Source organism: Ochotona curzoniae, unplaced genomic scaffold, assembly GCF_017591425.1.
Source record: "Ochotona curzoniae isolate NIBS_2020 unplaced genomic scaffold, NIBS_Ocur_1.0 contig_3432, whole genome shotgun sequence".
In the NCBI taxonomy this organism is placed as follows: domain Eukaryota; kingdom Metazoa; phylum Chordata; class Mammalia; order Lagomorpha; family Ochotonidae; genus Ochotona; species Ochotona curzoniae.
Window position 1 is genome coordinate 9,543,883 of NW_024465859.1, and position 20,089 is coordinate 9,563,971.

Genomic DNA, 20,089 nt, shown 5'->3' on the forward strand with positions numbered 1-20,089 from the left:
AACACTGTCCACGTTAATCCTAGCTACGCTGAAAGAACAGACTTCTTTCATGAGAGTTTCATATGGCTCGAATTTTTTTTTATCAAATAAGCACTAAGGCACTAAAACTCTAATTAAACAGCAACACTGAAATAAATTATAATTAAGCAAAGTTCTTTTATAAGAAAAAAATGCTAAAGTAGGTTATACTTTGCATTTGTCTGATAAGATATATTCTTACAGCTTAGTTCTAAATACATATGCCTTATATCAAAGGGTGGGAACTTGTTTTCTGTTAGGCTCATCTGTGCATTTATAACATCATGTACAGATTATACAAAATAAACAATGTAAAAATTATTGTGGGGGCTGATGCCATGGCACAGTATGCTAAGCCTCTGCCTGCATCACCAGCAACCCACACAGGCATCGATTCAAGTCCCAGCAAAGTCACATCTGGAACAGCTCCCTATTTATGGCCTCAGAAAGCAGCAAATTATGGTTCAAGTCCTTGAGCCAACGCTCGCGCAGGAAGCTCTGGCTCCTGTTGGATCAGTTCAGCCCCAGCTGCTGCAACCATCTGGAGAGTGGGTCAGTGGATGGAAGATCTCTTTCTCTGTGTATCTCTCCTTCTCTGTGTAACTCTACATTTCAAATAAAAATAATTGAAAAAAAAAATTTCGCCTGCAATAGAGTAAATCCACTGTCTGGAACGGCAGCATCCCTTATGGGCGACAACTTGTGTCTCAGCTACTCCATTTCCAATCCAGCAATCTGGCAATGGAATCGGAAAAGCAGAAGATGACCCAAGTGTTTGGGCTTCTGCCACCCATACAAGAGACCCAGATGAAGTTCCTGGCTCCTGGCTTCAGCCTGCCCAATTGCTGGCTGTCATAGCCATTTGATGAATGAACCAGCAAATGGAAAATTACTCTCTTTCTTTATCCCTTCCTCCCTTTCCCCCTCTTCCTGTCTGTAACTCCTCAGAAATAAATGCATCTTTAAAAATATTAGTCAGCAAGAGTTACTGAAATTTGAGTCCTAGCTATGTTTGCCTTATAGGCTAGCACAAATGAATTGCAAGCCAGTATCTGCTTACGCTACATCTCAAATTCTTTCAGTTTTAAACGGAACTTAATAAGGCTAGGTCTTAAATTTTTCCTTCTCATTTAGAAATACAAACATTTTATTATTCCAGTTGATGGTAAGTTTTTGACGTGAAGTAGCAATACTTCATTTATGTTTACATGGTCTATACTGTACAGCATACCTTAAAACTAGGTTCTCATTAAATGATTATCTGTTGTGATAAGAGACTATGATTATCTCAAGTTCATGTGTCTTACAAACTACTTTCCCAAGTGCATTAGCAAGAAACCAGATCAGAAATGAAGCAGCCTAGACTTGACTCTGCACCCATAGGAGATGCCAGTAGTGAATTGTGAGTTGCGGCTTATCCTATTTAAGCCAAAAATCCAGTCCCAACAATTTTTTTTAATGATATGGAACAGGCTTTGAACAGTGAAACAAGAATGGCTAAACCTACTTATCATGAGATAAAAGCTGGCAACTACTGGTTTATCAGAATTATTTAAAAATTTAGAATCAAAAAAGTCTTTGGAAATCAGATAGATGCCCTTTAAGAATTATATTAGATTACTAAATGCTTGACATCCATTCATAAGGAATAATGCTCACTGCAGTACCATAGGGACTGGAACAACTATTTGGAATGGGGTTTTAAAAGGCTTAGTGACCATACACACCAAGTAGTTATTCAATCGATATAATTCATCAGGAGAATCGTAATAGGTAAAATTCATGTCTCAGCTATATACAATATCATAATCTAAAAGCCCTCAAAGGGTCATCATAGATTATAATAAATAACACAACCATTAATAAAATAACAGAATTAATCATTTTTCAAAATGAGTATGCAATGCAATACCTTATTCTTGATTCAAAACAACACATGATGCATTAGTAAAAATTTTTAGGATCAGATTTCCAATTTTTTGATAAAATTATCAGCTGCTGGGATTTTGATTTATATTGTGTTTAATATATAGATAACAGAGTATTTTTATAATACCCCTAAACTGGGCATAACTTAAAAGTCTATGAGGCATTAACGCATAAACAAGCCATAATGTATTCTTATGGTCGCTGGTATCTCAGAAATGAAAGGGAATGGATAATTGGCAAAAAGTGAAATAGTGGGTAAATCTCCAAATCATCATTTTGAGTTTTAGAAGTCAGACTAAAGGGTTTATACTGTATGATTCCATTTGTTCAAATTTTAGAAAAGGAAATCTAGTAGACAGTGGCAGAAGCAGAGCAGTGGCCATCTAATGAAAGGAGGTAGACTTTAGGAAGTGTAAAAAACAGAAAACTTTCAGGGGTGCTAGAAATGTTCATTATTTTTATCGTTGTGATGGTTTCTCAACAATATAGGATTCAAAGCAACAAATTGTATTTTTTACATGTTGCTATATTGTGTGTGTCATCTATACGTCAGTAAATCAGAAAAATAAATTGTATACCTTTCAAAAAAAGTGAAATAGACATAAATATATACATGTATATAACAAAAGAGACTGTGAACCATTCTGATTAATAACACAAGAAACAAAATGATTCAGGAGACATTTATCTTTACAGAAAATATTAAAATTTCTCCATCTGAGGCAAAATATTTGATTCCAAACTTTATTTGCCTGATTGTCAGTTTCAGTATCTTTTTAAAAAAAGTTTTTAAAGATAAAATGCATGACAGACACAATTTATGCGTTGTGTATATTTTCATTGTTAATTTAATTACATTCATCAGATTTAATTTACCTGTGAATGCCATGAAAATGTCGACTAAGATTTTCTGCAAAGACAATGTCTGAATTTTGAATTGTAGGCTCCATTGATGGTCCAGAACACTGAAAAAAAAAGGTAATTTTGTAATTTGAGTTAAAAGAAAAAAACCTTTAAATGTAAGAGAGATTATCTCTTCACAAGAAACACAAGACAAGGAGCTTCAGGCTTGGGGAGTGATTTACAGTAAACTGACAAATATGTTCAACTCCGAAGTAATTACCAAGTTTACAAATACAAATATCTTAACAAATATTTTACTCACATCACACTGCTACATGAATAAAATACCATTATCTACATTTTCAAGTCCTGATCACCTGTAGAATGAATACCAGGACATCTCCAGCCATATAAGCAAGGCCAACTACAGTGCTTAGCCTAACATTCCTAACATATACTTGTTGATGAACGATTACTTGCTATTGTCCAATATTCTCTGGTGCTCATGATGTAACTTATTGAGAGTAACCTTTTTTCTCTGAGTTGTTTCCCTTATTTACTCATACACTGAGGCTGCAACTTACATTGTATAGTAAAAAATACTGTCAACGTAAGACAGCCTTTCAAGATTTTCATACTTCTGTGTCTCAATAATTGAATCATTTTCACACACACCTCTGTATCTCAAACTCACATGATCATTTCCACTCTAAAAACAACAGTTTCCATTTATTCCACTTATTGTGGATAAAACTTTTTAGTCAAACCTCGCTAAGAAATAACAAAGCATATTCATAAAGTGAATGTGTTTTTTTAAATCTCTGGAAGTACTAAAGTAACTTTCAAAAAATCAAGGAGGGGGAGTTTCATTCAAATATATTTATACAACTCCAGCTCAATGCAAGTCTGCTTAAGTGTCATCTGTTAGAATAATCCTAAACAAAAAATAAAAGTAACAACAAAAACAAAAACATTTGCTGCAAGTCAATCAACTTATCTTTCACTCAACCAAAAATAGCCATGCCCGGTAGGTTCATGACACTATTAACAACACACATTGGTTGGGCATGGGGGGCCAGTGGAGGTTGGGATTAATTTTAACATTTTTAACATTCATATTAGCAAAAAAAAAAAAAATACTGTCTTTAAATGACAGTTAAGCATGGTAATTCTGAATAGGCAGGTTGGAAATGGGGTACAATCTGTGTGATACTCCAAGTCAGATAATACTAACTGCGGTACTCAGAACAAGTTCCTCGATTTCTGAGCCCTTTCTACATGTGTATAATGGTTTTCTACCACGCATATGTCAAGGTGTGTGAACTACACACAACCTCAAACACATGCTGGGAAATAGTAAGCGGCAGTCCATAAATAACAGCAACCGTTAACAGGCTATTCAGAAATGTTGTGCTCTTATTAGAAATATACCAAAATTATTTAATATAAAACATATATTACAAACATAATATTAAAAGTAGGAGTTTTGTATTTTTATACCAGTGTCAATTCAATTACATTCTTTTATCAAATACCTAGATTTTTATGTGTTGGATTTACTATATTCATTAACTCAATACTAAAGTACAAGAGGAAAATATACTTTCTTTCCCTTTAACAAAAGCATGTTTAAAGCCAATTTTCTTGAATATAAAAACTTACCATAACAACACCACCAACGTATTCAAAAGCACAATGAGCTATACAGCCATACTGAATTGTATAGCCAAGAAGCCGAAAGGTTTTTCCTAGAAAACCTCGAAGCATAGTTCTGTGCAGACTCTGCCACCATCAGCCTGATGTTGAATTGGAAAAAGTTTCATTAATAAAATTTAAAAACATTTAAGAAATTGCTCCATTCTAAATATTTTAGAATCATCCAAGTGTTCTAAATGTATGATAATGGTTTAATCACGAAAATGAAGATTTTCAGTTCTGCTAAAGGTATTTTTAATTGGAAATTATAGCCACTGAATTTTCTTGATCAAATGAAATTACATTCAAGTATCATTGGACTTATCTGTCCCTCTCTATATCTTTGTTATTTTTAGATTGTCTCTTTGTATTAAGGTACACAGTTAAAGGACCAAGAAAAAGACACTCACTCTCTGAAAGTATTATGAATAGTTTTGCATAGCTCTGTGCTATTCTCATCAGTTTACTTCACGCAACATGACCTAATAGAAGCACCACCAGAATAGATACATGGAGACTCAAACACTAAATTTGTTCTTATACTAACAATGCTCTTTGATATTCAATGAATTTCTAAATCTTTAGCAGGTTTAATAAAATGAAAATATCATACAGAACAGTTGTGAAAATTCAACATGTTAAAATGGCCTGGAAATTAAATTCAATTGTCAGCTATTAACTTGACCATGAAACAGCGTGAAGCACCGCATAAAGACGTTTAAGCAATATAAGTTTAAAATAGTAATATTTTCATTAAATACTCCTAGTATTTCTTCTTTTGTATTTACTTGTTACAACCGTCTCTTAACAAAGCCTGAGTCTTAGGACCAGGTTACTATGCATTGTTCTCATTAAATTTACTAAAACATAACAATATTTAATAATGTCAAGCTTTACATATGGTATTTCATTACAGCAGATAGTGTTCTCAGATTAATGTGATAAAGCCAAGGGATTAAGTGCAGTAGCCTGTTCAACATCATACATTTCTAAGAATTGGCCAATTATGTTAAACCGACAAGCATTTTTCAAATATTTCTTTCCCTCCCTCCCTCCCTCCCTCCCTCCCTCCCTTTCTCTTCTCTCTCTTTCTTTTTTTCTTGGAAAGTCAGATATACAGAGAAGAGGAGAGACAGAAAGATCTTCCATCTGCTGGTTTCACTCCCCAAGTGGCTGCATCAGCCAGTGCTGAGCTGATCCAAAGCCAGAAACCAGGAGCTCCTTCTGGATCTCCCATGCGGGTGCAAGGTCCCAAGGCTTTGGGCCATCCTTGACTGCTCTCCCAGGCCACAAGCAGGGAACTGCATGGGAAGAGGGCCTGCTGGGACATGAGCTGCTGCCCATATAGGATTCTGGCACATGCAACGAGAGGACTTCAGCCACTAGACTACAGTGTCGGGCCCCAGCTAGCATGTTTTTGTTGCTGTTGTTGCTGTTTGTTTGATTTTTATTGGAAAGTCAGATATACAGAGAGGAGGAGAGACAGAAAGGATCTGTCTATTGCTTCACTCCCCAAGCAACTGCAAGGGACAGAGCTGCTCCGATTCAAAGCCAGCAGCCCAGAGCCTCCTCCAGGTCTCTCACGTGGGTATAGGATCTGAAGATTTTGTGCTTTCTTCAACTGGGCTAGACCCCAAGGCTCATGGAAGGCAACATCACTCATGCCTTACTAGTGGATTTATCCATGGCTGATCCTTATCCTTTCAGGGTGCACCTGGGAAGATTTCAACACCAAGGAGCCATACGAGCCATCAGCTCTCAAACTGGAGAACAGGTGAAAAAGTTGGTGTTCGCTCAAGCACTGGTTCCATCCTTTATGGAAACACTGACCTCAGGGGCAGCAGTATAACTTCTACACCAGAGGGTAGGAATAGGTCAGGAAGGCCACTACAAAGCAGCAGACCATGAGAAATGGTCTATGATCTCTACTGGCAGAATCGGGCTAGCATCCTGTGGAGCCAGCAGGGCACACTCAAGAATCCACTGACACCTTCCCGATATAGGCTCCCCAGTGCTGCTTCACAGTCACAAAAGGAAAGGGACTCTAACAGTCACATGAGCACTGATATACTTCTAAGGAAACAGAACACCTATCTTCTTCCAAGCATACCTCTGTAGGAAAACCAGGAGGAAGGGCAGGAACACTGGAGCTCCACTGAGACCCCAGGTTAAAAAAAAAAATCAGGTATCTGATTATTGAGTCTTTTAAAATTAAAAACAAAAACATCCTTTCAAGTGCTTATAGCAGAGGCCAAGCTACTAAGCTGCAGAGGGTCTTGTCCTCTGAATACATGGTGATTGTGTATACATGGTGATTGTGTATAAACACACACACACACACACACACACACACACACACTCATCTCATTGTCCTGGATGCATGGGGATATCCCGGGCTCCACACTGTGCTGTTCTAAAGAGGCTTTCAGGCCACCCAGAAAGGCAACAAAGGACAAGAAACCAATTGGGTAGACTGGAACCCTAAGACCCAGTCTTGGGTTTTAAGGAATCATATGCTTTTAGTCTCTAAGAGAAGAATTTTACAAGATTAGATTTTGGCAGCAGCAGTTGAAGGACAGCCCTACTGCTCAGTGTACTGGTCATAGAAAGTGTCCTTTTTGGGTCCTGCTGTGCTACACTGAGGTCCCATCCAGGAAGGACAAGGAAGGAGCATGGAGTTTCTTCAAGAGGTTGTGTGTCAAGATTACTGCAAGAGATTCTTTCCACCTTTAGTTCTTCATGTTCATACAACTAACTCGACTTGATTATAAGGGTCCTCCTTGCCAGTCAGTCTGCTAAGAGCTGGAAGGATGCCAGACCCTTGGAACCCTTGGATTGGTGAGTGGATGGAGGAGCAGTGGAATGGCAGGGCAGACAAGGTTGCCAAACTGTGTCAGCCCAAGGCCAGTAGAAGGAGCAAGCCCCTGGTTAGGTTCTGGAGGTACAAATGGAGAAATGTGCCCAGCGACATGACAATCAGAAGTATTTTTTAATAGTAGATGGGCGGGTGAGAATCTGGCCAAAGCTGCTGTTTCCTGCTGGCCAACAAAGGAGAAGGAATGTGGGTGGGAGTGCAGAATCCGAATGAGTGCTGTTGTGGCAGTGGGAGTGTATCCACAGGGGCATCTGGAGCCATGTCAGGCTTCCAACTGAAGAGTGGTAGTAACCCAGCCAACTCACTAAGTCTACAGTTTAAAAAAAAAAAATCCTCTGATGTTAGGTATGGAAACAAACCCAAGGGCACCTTGCTGCAGGACCAGCCAAGAATGCACTGATTCCAGACACACTGAAGCTCAGAGGAAACCCCAAGTGCTATGCAAGGCCTCAGGACCCTGGGATCCAAATGTGGGAGTGGGCACCGCTATTTTCACATCTGACAGTTCTCTCCACTGAAAAATGGATTTGTTCTTAGTGTCTTTTATGTTTTTTCCCTTCCTACAAAACTCATTTCCTTGAAAAAAAACTATTTTTCTTTTTTTAAAAGACTTTTATTTATTTTTATCGCAAAGTCAGATATACAGACAGGAAGAGAGACAGATAGAAAGATCTTCCATCCATTGATTCACTCTCCAAGTGGCTGCAATGGCCGGAGCTGAGCCAATCTGAAGCCAGAAGCCCCTATCTTCCCCCAGGCCTCCCCCTCAGGTGCAGGGTCCCAAAGCTTTGGGCCGTCCTTGACTGCTTTCCCAGGCCACAAGCAGGGAGCTGGAAGGGAAGTAGGGCTTCCGGGATTAGAACTGGTGCCCATATGGGATCTTGGCTTATGTAAGTTTAGGACTTTAGCTACTAGGCTACTGTACCAGGCCTCCAAAAAAAGTATTTTTCTTTCCAGTTTCTTTCAAATGTCTCTTTGTTTAAATTTCCTTCAGTTTCTTTCAAGTATCTGTTTTTTACTCTCTTTTAGTTTCTCCTGGACAAGACAAAAAATAACTCACTGAAATCCAAAAATTAAACATGAGAAATACTTCTGTATTTCCTGAGGATTCAACAATGGTAAGACAATCCTTCGTGTGTGAGGATGGAAGAAACAGTATGCTGCAAAGCCATGGCTGAACCATCATGGGCAGGAATGATGCCGGGAGTGTGTGCTTCTTCTCCCAGTGGCACCCCAGTTTCCAACAGGCTTGGCCCCTGCAGTCTCTTCACGGTGACCTGGTCACAGCACAACTGCAGGACAAGCAGGCGATGAGGAGCAGCACCAGAATACCTCTGTTCAGGGAGGGCCCACACAGCCGTGGCGGGTGGCAGCTGTAGTTGGATGCAGCCTATGCACATGGAAACCAGCAAGGCAGGTCCAAGGTACCAGCTGCTGACCCAGCTTCTGCTCTGTGCTGTGCCTCTTGATGATGACAGCACAGTGAGGACAGGCTTGAGCACCTGGAAAAACTATATCCCTGGCAAGCTCACATTTTCACTCCCTCTTTGGGTCACTACCTCTCTTTGAGAGTGACTGTCCCTGGAAGGAAGTGCTTTACTTTTGTACCAGATCCCTATCCCACTACAACCCACCCTCTGCCTTAAGATGGTCAGGAGAGGAATGAAACCCATAGCAACCTCTCACTCCCGGCACGCCATGGGAGCCATAAACATCCAGCAGTTTGTCTCTGGGTAGTACATCTCCACCAAACTTGAGTTTGACTGTACATCACAGCCACCCACAGCATAGAAGCACCCACAGCTGGCCACAAGGGAGACCCAATTCCGGCACATGTGCATGGGTACAATCAGGCTCCACTGGTCTGTCACCGAGCTGTACACCTATGTGATGCTAAGGAAGCCAGAACTGTCATAGGCCCCACAGAAAAACACCTTGCTTCCAAGTGAGGCAGCTTCGTGCCAACAGTGCTTGCGGAGCAGCTGGGTGCCAGGTGCCTGTGTGCTGGTTGTAGTGCTCCACACTGTTGAAGATCTGTAAACCATCATGACTGCCCAACACACAGATGCTGCCCTCATAACTGTAACCAGAGCAGCACTGTGATTTGAGCTCAATGAGGGCCCACTGTCCACTTATCCATCTCAGGTGAGTAGGTCTCCATGGAGTTGAGGGAGGAGCTGCCATCATAGTCCCAGCACACATAGATCTGCCTGTCCAGCACAACTGCCCCCATGGTGCTTCTCTTGCTATTCACACTCCCCACTCTGACCCATGTGTCCATCTCCGGGCTATAGGCCTCCACAGTGCTCAGCCAGAGTTGGCCGTCATCTCCCCTGATAGCACAGAAAAGCACATTCACCACAGCCATGCCTGTGCAGCTCTGTGCTGTGCACATGGGATGGCATTTCCCTGAGCAGTTGGCAATGGGGTCAAACATTTTCACCACATTCAGGGAATTACCTGCTGAGTTGAGGCTCCACCCCCTCCATGGCATAGATAAACCTAGCGATGGAGGTGCAGCAACAAGGCTGAATTCAGAAAACTGGCAAGTGGGGCCAGCATTCTGGCCTGAAGTGGTAGTCCTTGGTTTCATCTACCAGGTCCCTGCACTTGTGGTAGCAATGCACCGGGTCATCTTGCTGCACTCGGTCTGACAAGAACTGGGGCCGACAAGAGAGGCAGGCGGATACTAGACAGCAGCTCAGGCAGGTAGGCTCGCTCTCTGCTCATATCTGACCCAGGCCAGTACGACTTAAAAGACTTGCTCCTCTGATTTTACATTCAGTGCATCCTGAGACAACAGCTCCAACACGTCTTCCAAGAGCGGGTTTAGGAAGTCTGACATGGACAACTCCACAAGTGCTGGTGGATGAAGCTGTTGGCTGCATCATAGAGCACAGGACTCATCATCATCTGGGCCAGCTGGCATACACCAGGCAGTTTTGGGGGTGAAGCCATTCTCAGAGGAATATGCAGCAGGTGTCTTTGATGCCCTGCAGCTGTAAGAAGCTCGTGCCTATCAGCAGTGATTGTACATTTTGCTGGTAAATAGTGAGGTTGCCATTGTAAGCAAAGTTGATCACAACCTCCTGGATACTGGGGTCCACGCCTTGCATTCCAATCTCATCCTGCTTGCACTCCATCACGTCATTTGGAAACATCGCATGGAAGTAACGATTAAGGCTGCCAAGACGATCTGGTGAGCACTGAATTTGTGGTCCCCAATCTTGAGCATCACATCGCACAGCTTGCCCTACTGGCAGATCTCCTCCTGCCGTAGCTGCAGCAGGGCAACTCGGACTCCAAGAAGTACAACAGGCCCCTCAACCACCTTCCACCACCTTCCAACGCCACTGCATGACCCACTAATGGAATTTTAAAACCATTATCTTCTAAGCCAATAATTCAAATAAAACTGCTTTTAAAAATGCTTTATAACTGATGCTCTGTTAATTCAGACTCTTAAGAGAAATAACAAAATATAAAATAAAAATTATCTATTAAGCTAACTAGACTGTGCAAACAGCATCAATTATAAAGCTTAGTTTCAAAGGTGTGATGCATGAAAACAAATTCTACAAATTTGTGAAACTGACATAAAACTTTAAAAATAGGTCCGGCGTAATAGTCTAGTAGCTAAAGTCCTCGCCTCGCACGTGCAGGGATCCCATGTGGGCAGTAGTTTGCATCCTGGCAGCCCACTTCCCATCCAGCTCCCTGCTTGTCCCCTGGGAAAGTAGTCGAGGATGGACCAAAGCCTTGGGACGTTGCACCCATGTTGAAAGACCTGGAAGAAATTTCTGGCTCCTGGCTTCAGATTGACTCAGCTCTGGCAGTTGCAGCCACTTGGGGAGTGAATCAGTGGACAGAACATCTGTCTCTCCTATTCTCTGCATCTTACTTTCCAATAAAAATGAACAAATCTTTAAAAATTAAAACAATTTAAAAATAAAGTAAAAATGTAGCTAACTAGTATAAGATTTTAAGAGGAAACATACAGCGCTTATCAAGAAGATACAACATCATATCAATTAACCGATGGCTAAAGCCATCTTAAGCATACGACAGAATCCACATGGCCAAAAATAGTTAATGACAAAAATCAGGGCAGGTGTCTGACCTAGCAGTTAAACCAGTGGGTGGGACTCCAACTTGCCATTTCAGACTTCCTGGTTCAAGTGTAGACTCCACTGTGGTTTTCTACCTCCTGATCGTATGTGTGCTGGTAGGGAACGGTGATGGCTCAGCTAGTTGGGTCTCTCTCTGTGTCTCAACACATTTTTAACATAATTAATTAAATGGAAATACACAAACTGTAGCTATATGATGCCTCTGATTCACTGATACTTATAATTCAGCATAAATTAGAAGCTAATTGGGCCATAAAATCTGTTTTTAATGCCTTAGACAATGCCCAACTCCAAATACAATGTTGGCAATCTAACTGTCTAATAACTTTAGAAAAGAGCAATGATGAAAATACAGGTTTCTTTTGTTAAAGAGGAGATAATAGGCCCAAAATGGAGACATCCATGCTAAAGGTCTGTCAAACCAAAACCTAATCAGCCCTTTCATGAAATCAGGAGAGATGACAGCCAAATACACTAAGGAGATCAGGTTTTAAAAGATTATCAGGAGACTCACTGAAACAAGTCAAAGGGAGCCCAGTCTACTTGAGTCAGTATAACAGGAGTTACACTCATGCAGAGAAAACAACCTGATAGCAATCAATGCACTTATTACACTCTGCTGTTTTTTTGTTCCTTATAACGGTGCCTTATTAACTAACTACATCCTGAAGCAACCCTTAAGAACAGGTGTTGGAGATCACGGGAGGGAATGAAAAGGGTCAGCTAAGTAGCAAGCTGACTCAAGAACTGGAAGCCATACCTCACCCACCCTGTGTACTTTTCTCCCTACCTACTGATCAAATGAGCCTTCCCCCAGTTTGGACTCCCCCTCACTGAGCACTGGAGGTGTATCACATAACCATTCTCCTTCCCAGGCTCATGAGAAACCAGGAAACAGGGAGGGGCACCCTCTCCCCCTGAGGATACAAGAGGAAAGTAGATACATCTTCCACTTCGCCCCTCTCTGCTCACTCTATCTCTGAATGTGTTTCTGTGATTTCCTTTTAAATCAACTTTACAAAAAAAAAAAAAAGTGCCTTTTAAGAAGACGGTTCTGCCACACCCTGTGATACAGTTTATTTCTATGTTGTAGACATGAGGCTGCCTGGCCCACGAATATAGGCCAATTTGATAACTAAAAACTCCATTAAATATTCTTCTTAATACATCCCTGCAGATAACAACAGGAAGGAATCTGAAGTGTGTAACATTACTTTGTATCTTAGTACCATGTGAAGAGAGCAGGAAGTTATTTGGAGAGATAAAGAGTATCCATGTGGATGCATATTTTCAAAGTAACATAAGGAACACTGTTGAGAAATGTTATTGAACTAAAGGATAAAATCAGAATGCAATTTTTTTAAAGAGAAATCTCTGAAAAACAGCACTCATACAGGACAAACCATGCACATTTCTGGCACTCATTAGCTCCCCCTAGCAAATGATTAATTAAGACTAGTTTGGGGCCTGTACCATGGAATAGCAGGTTAAGCCTCCACAAGCAATGTCAGCATCCCATATTGGCAGCAGTTCAAGTCACGCAGCGTCATTTCTGATCCAGCTCTCTGCTTACCGTCTAGAAAAGCAGCACAGAATGGCTCAAGACCCCGGGACCCTGCACTCAAGTGGGAGGCCTGGAAGAGGCCTACTAGCTTTGGATCAGCTCAGCTCCAGCCACTGGGGCCATCTGGGGAGTGAACCAGAGGATGAAAGATCAATCTCTGTATCTCCTTTTCTCTGTAACTCTGACTTTCAAATAAAAATAAGTCTTAATTTAAAAAAAAAAGAGAGAGACTAGGTTTAAAAGCTCTGATTTACATATAGTCAATTCAAAGGATCCATGAATCCATTGGTGCATGGTAACACCAGATATCTTCCCTGTATCTTCTGCTCTCTGCTCTTGGAAAAATGACCCTAAGAACTTCACCAAGGCACTGTGTACACTTTGACAGTACCTCAGCAGAAGGTCAAAGGGAGAATTACACATTTCCTTTTTTTTGCTTCTTTCCTGTGCAGTCTCAGGTTGGCTACATCTTTTGAATTAAAGGTCACTGCATTTCCAAAGGCTGTCAGCTCTACAGGAATCTCTCCCACTCTGTCGTAACCTGTCCCTCCCCTGGTCCCTTCTGGCTAAAACTGAAAATGTCTCTACTGCTGCTGATTTTAGGACTAGTCTTGATAATTCTCTAGTTTTCAACTATATTTATTCCAAGTTAAAAAGCCCTCCTTAAATTATCCTGATTTCGGTGTATCAGCTGTTTTCCATAGAGACCCAAATGATAAGATTAGTACATTTAAAAAATAATTCTTACTTGAACTTTATAATATGCAATGATAATAAAGGAGTTCTCATAAATAAGCATTTCATGACAATCTTGGTAGGCAAGCAAGTGGTATAACCTTTCAGGAGAATACGACTACAAAATAGTTCTTCTCCCAAAACCCCATGCTAAAGGATGTATCCTAAAAGATACTACTCCAACAGTCAAAATCCATGTGTAGAAAGCTATTTATTCTAGCATTATCTAAAATTGGACATAATGCAAACATTGGAGACTCTGGGATGACACTGGGTAACTGTTCCCCATCGCTGAGTACTGAGGCAGTTGGGATGATGCGTGAGGCTTCTCCCTTAATCCCCTCCCTTACCCAGATACAGGAACAAGAAAAAGGAAAGTTAAAAACAATGGTCTCGTCTACTTTTCCCTAACCCTTAACTCTTTCCATCCTAACCAACTATGTAAGCATCATCAAAAATAAAATTAAATAGTATTAAATATATGTTCATATTTTGAACAATGATACAATCACTTATTATGCCATGATTTCCTGATGAAATACACATAATACTTCAATATCTTTCCAATGTAGCATACTCCATGTTAATTCCAACTAAGATCTTGGTTGTATATGTAATATGTTTTATACTTTTATATCCTTTACACTCCATTATCAGAAATTATCTGATACACAACACTACGGGATGTTTAGACATCATGGAAAACATTCCTTGGAAAAACAAACTTTTAAAAATATATAAAACTGGGATCTTGAAATGGAGAAAACATATACAGCTAACTCATTTGAATAAAGTTTGACTTTGGAGGCCAGCGAAATAGTAGGTAATATCCCTCAATGTCAAGGTCAGGTAGCTTCACTAAGGCAAGTATTTATGCATTACAGGGTGTTAGCAGAGTCCCTGACCTCTAGATACTAACACTCTCCTCATCCCTACTTGTGATAAACTGTCTCCAAACATGGCAGATCATCCCAAGGATACAAAATTGCTCTACACAATCACCACAGCAAAACAGAAAGTCGGAAGAATGTGGGTTATGTGTTTAAAAAAAATATCAACAGTATAGCAGATGTCAGAGAGCCAGTGTCAACCGCGTAGGGACAGAGACTAAGGACGAGGCTGAACTACTGATGAAGGAATACAGGAGAGCACAATACAGAGATGACTGAGCCTGGCCGTGAAGAAGACAAGGAGACAACTTCAATGTCACCTGTGACAGAGCAGTTTGCAACAAGCTAAATGTCAGTGAAAACAATAAAATCAGCTATACAGAATCCAGATAAAATATACAAAAGAGCTGCTTAAAAGCTTCTAGGTACCACATAGGATTTAAAATGGAGTAAGGCTCTATGAGAGAAGGGACGACCAATGCAGGAGCATCCCACATGGAACTGGCCTTGTCAGTAAGCGCACTGCCCAGGAAAAGAAAAGCTTTAGTGCAAACTGGCAGTCCCTTGCCTAGGAAAATGCCTGGGATTTTTGGCTGTTCAAGTAGACAGAATGGTGGAGGAAATTACACAGAATTGAAACCTCGTGTGTCCACACACTCTCACATCTAGGCAAGGGCCTAAACCTCACCTGAGCAGGAGTGATTCTACCAGAATCCTTGCAGAAGTACCTAAAAGGAAAGACACAGGGATTATATTCAAGTTGGCAATCATAGAAAACCACACCACAACAGGGACACAGAGGTAAGAGTTCAAAAGCTTCCAAGGTTGGCAATGTTGCTGAGGACTACACCAAAGTCACTCAACAGGAATAAAGGCAAAACAGAAATCAAACTACTTCTACACAAAATAAGATCTGTCCAGACACGATCATCATGCTAGGGGAAAAGCCACATAAGACAAAATGCCTTAATTTTCATAGGAAGAATACAACATCACGTAAAACTTTTTAACCTTGGAGTACAAAACCCTTTTAAACAAAAATGAAATACAATTCATGTAACAATATATAGTTAGAAGCATATAGTTCAGTAGTCTTACTTTATTCACAATGCTATCCAATAACTATGATATTCTTATCACCTCAAAAAGAAATCTGATCTACACTGGCAGTAACTCCCCATTCTCTGTTCCCTTCACTCTAGCGTCTGGCAATCATGTCATCATGTGTTTGCCTATTGTGCACATTCATAGAAAAAGAAGTCATGCAATAAACCTTGCTTTGTGACTGGTTTCTTTCACTGACCATGAAGGGAGGGGTATTCATGTCCTAGCATGTATCATCATACCATTCCCTTTTTGTTGCTGATTGATACTCTAGTGTGAGAACCATTTTTGCTTATTATTTACAAGTTGATAGACATTCAAGTTTTTTTTTTGAGGCTATTATGAACAATGCTGCTATGAACATTCTCATTCAGGTATCACTATGAATACATCTTTTCAATTATCTTGCATACAACCATGAGAATGCAATCATTGGGTCACAAGCTAGTATTATTTCAATCTTGAGAAATTACTAAATTGTTTTGCAGTTGCATCAATTTGTAATTTTTTACTAGCAATGTGTAAGAGTGAATAAAGTCACAAAGAAAACATCCACGTGATTATTACTCAGATCTGGAATTCATTTTAAAAGAGCACAAAACATTTTGCTGCAAATGAAGAAAAGAATGTAATTATCAAATGTTATTGGAGATCACTAATTTACAAAATCTCCTTCATTCCAAAATTTAAACAATCAGAAAAGTGATTAACACCACAAAATGTTTGTTCTAATAGACAGAGAATATATAAGCATTAAAGTTATTCACATTAAGAAAAGGTAAGCATGGGACCAGCACTAAGGCATGTTAAGACAAAGCCATATGGGTGCTGTTTCTAGACGCAGCTGTTAATCGAGCTCCCAACTGAGCTCCCTGTTTATAGACAGGGAAAGTAGAGAAAAGGAGAGGGATTGAGGACCTGAGTCCCTGCACCAGGTGGGAGAGCTGTAGGAAGCTTCTGGCTCCTGGCTTCAGATATGCTCAGCTGCAAGCATTGTGATCATTTGGGGGAGTGAGCCAGCATATGAAATCTCTCCTTCTCTCTATCCACTATGTAAATCTTTTTTAAAAACAAAAATGAAATAAATCTTGAAAGAAAAAAGTCAGCAGAAACAAGTCAGTGTGGAAGTAGAAAATACGTTTTCACATCAGAGTTTTGTTATTCTTATATTCACTAAGAAAAAATTAATTTTACGGTTCTGAGACCTTGCTGATTTTCAATTTGAAGAATACTTACACAAAATGTATTTTTCTCACAGAATGATGTATATAAAGTAACTGAAATATATGCCCATTTCCGACCCAAAATGTAGGTTACTGTGACAATTAGGGAACACCAAAGCTCATTAACACATGAGCTGCATAGTACTCTGCTCAGCTGCCACAAGGGTCACCCTCAGTCACCTCTGCATCAAAGTAATTCAGATTCCTGACATTCAAAACCATATTCTGACATGTTCAGGAATTGTTCGAATATATAAATGGTATACTTACTGTAACTCAGAATTACAGTAAGAGGGTATTTTGTTTTCCAGAACTGAAAATTCAAGTTGATTTAATCTCTATCATCTATGAATATTTTATTAAAATCTCTTTTTTTGTTTCATTAACAGAAGGAATAACTGTAATCTCTTCAAGGTTTAAAGCAATGAACATTACTTTTAAATTTAACTTCAACATCAAAATAACCTAAAAATCTAATGCCAAGCAAAACTAAAAATTCAAAACCTAAATCCCATGCAATCATGACAGAGATAATATTAAGATTGGAAGCAAGGCCACAGAATCCGTAGTTTTAGCAAAGTCCCAAGAAAGCAGCCCAGTACAGAACTTTGTGCTGTGATTTGAGACCATTAGGCAACACTCCTCATTTCCAGCAACTTGCTAAAATTATAATCAGTTTTCAAGCTGCTAATGTTTATATCATATTACAACTTTTCATCACCAAGGAAAATATATAATGACAATATATATATCAATTTATTGCATTAATCTAGTGCTAATTTCTGAAGTTTACTTTACACATTTTAAAAGTCAAAACTCACTTTATGTTTTCAAAGAATATAGTCACATTAGCACAGGTAATATAATCAAGTACCAGCATCAAAACTGTGAAATATCAGAACAAACCTATTAACCAATAACTCCCCAACTACCATATGACTCATCTATTATGAGCAATAATGGAAGGATATTAACTCAAAAGAAAGTATCATTTTGCATTATCACAGATATGTTATCATTTGTCCTACTCCCTGCAGAGTATAAGCAATGCAAAGTGAAAAAACAAGTTTATCATCCTTTAGATTATCCAGAATTCCTATGGTTCTCATAATGCTCTTTTTTACACCAAATGTATTCTCTTCATAATAATTTTCTCTTATGATTTTCATTTTATATGCCATTCTCTTATATCCGAGAAAATGCTAAATCCTAAACTTTCATTAACATCTAGTCACTTGTGCTGCAAATGAGCATCTCACTTTTGAAGACAAGCTAAATTTTTTTTACAAGGTATCAATAAGGTTTGAAATTCAAATGATGGCTGGTATAATATGCGAGCAGAATGTGTGTCTTTTGGAAGACCTTATATGTTTACTGTGAGTAGTTTATTTGGGATTGTGCAGAGACAATCATCTCTGATCAAGAAGTATAATGCCCAAGTAGCCAGAATGGAGAAGGAAATAGCGCTAACTCTGAAGACTCACAACAAAATAGATCAGTAAATACCAACAACGTTTACAGAAAGCTTCCCAAACAAATAATGTTTTCAAAGGAACACTAGTTTAAAAAATAAATATATATTATTGAATTCTACAGAAAGCTACCCTGAGATAATAAACCGTAGGCAGAATAATGTGAAATTGCATATGAAACAAAAACATTTTAGATTTAAAATACAAGTAATTATAGTATGGAGTCAGATTTTAGCCCACCTCTTTCATCGATGACTGTTCATCATGACAGAATTTCATATAGGCAGTTTTTTAAAAATTTATTTATTCTTACTTCTTTCTAAGTGATTATCATCACTCTATGATACAGTTCCATAGGCCCTGGAATTTCCAAGTCCCTCCATCCCAAGTTCCCCCATATTATTACTATAGCATAGCTCCTCATAAACAGTTACACGTTTATCATTGCGGGCACGGACAATGGCAGAGAGTCCAGCATCAATACAGTTTTTTTTTAAACAGAAAATTACAAACAGAAAGCTAAAGAGATCCTTTACATGTTAACATAATGCAATTTAGTAGGAACACTGCTAAGTTATCCCATTCATCCATTTAAAAATGAAGAAACTCATTTTGCAATTCAACAATCTGGGAGCAGTCAAACCAAACCCATTATTAAAATTTTTTTTAATTTTATTTGGGGTTTCCCCCAGCAAAACTCATTATTAATAACTAGTATACCTAGGAAGATTTGATTGAACAATTCCATAAAAATGTACTGTGCCTCATATTATTTATTCTATTTTATTTACTTATTCTAAGAAGGAAAGTACAAATTGTCAAGACTGGCAATAGTTATTATATGCAAACAGATTAAAAGCACATTAACAAATATGTAAAACAGATTACTGAAGTATAAATGCAAGAAAAATTTTAGTCATGTACATTTAGTCAAAACTTAAAATTTTAGAAACATTTATATTGGAATTTTATAATCTATTTTTTAAAATATGAAGCTACAAAACAAAACCAAAAAAACTAGTAAGATAAAAATGAAGTTCTATGAATAAATATTTTAAAATTAAACACTCTAGGATCATAACACTGACAATACTAATTATCTTTTCTAGTCTTGACAGTTACGTTGCATACTGTTTGGGTGACTGATGGGATAATTTTCTTCATTTTCTCTCAGTTTATTCTGGATTGTGTAAGAAAAGAATATTAAAATAATTAGCACCTCTAAACAAAGTACTTGATAAAGTTTCAGCTAAGATAAAATGTAAAAAAAAAAAAATATATCTAATGTCTTGATTCCAAGGCAAACAATTAAACCTCATCTGCTAAAGAAAACTTAAGTGAAAATAATTCATTCTTAAAAGTCAGTCAGTTAGTATTAGTATTAGTTACTCGAGGACTCTGAAATGTTAACTGCCCTTTCATCAGCAGTTAGTTTGGGCCAGGATAACCTCAATTATGCAAACATATCTGTCTGTATATATTATGACTAAATGTCTTATTCGTCAAGCATGTTTCATTAACAATGCTGAAAAGTCACAAACAGAAACAATACATATCAAATTACTTCAGTTCTTTAGGCCCACATTTTCATAACTTCATAATAGCATTATA

The 20,089-nt window shown here is 38.8% G+C and overlaps 1 protein-coding gene and 1 pseudogene across 8 annotated transcripts in view; both read right to left on the minus strand.

Moving 5' to 3' along the window:
• IMMP1L (inner mitochondrial membrane peptidase subunit 1) overlaps positions 1–20,089 on the minus strand; it is a 68,410-nt gene that overhangs the window by 30,382 nt on the left and 17,939 nt on the right. For 4 of the 8 annotated variants that reach the window (XM_040980033.1, XM_040980029.1, XM_040980030.1 and 1 more), the window contains 2 exons: positions 4,453–4,586; positions 2,824–2,912 (listed from right to left, as the gene is read on the minus strand). In XM_040980033.1, the coding sequence (XP_040835967.1) occupies positions 2,824–2,912; positions 4,453–4,557 (194 nt within the window). In that variant the 5' untranslated portion in view covers positions 4,558–4,586. Of the gene's footprint in view, positions 1–2,823; positions 2,913–4,452; positions 4,587–15,367; positions 16,749–20,089 lie in introns of those variants that run through there. The other 4 variants (XM_040980032.1, XM_040980026.1, XM_040980028.1 and 1 more) reach the window with 3 other exon arrangements.
• Positions 8,817–10,762, minus strand: LOC121156490 (annotated as a pseudogene).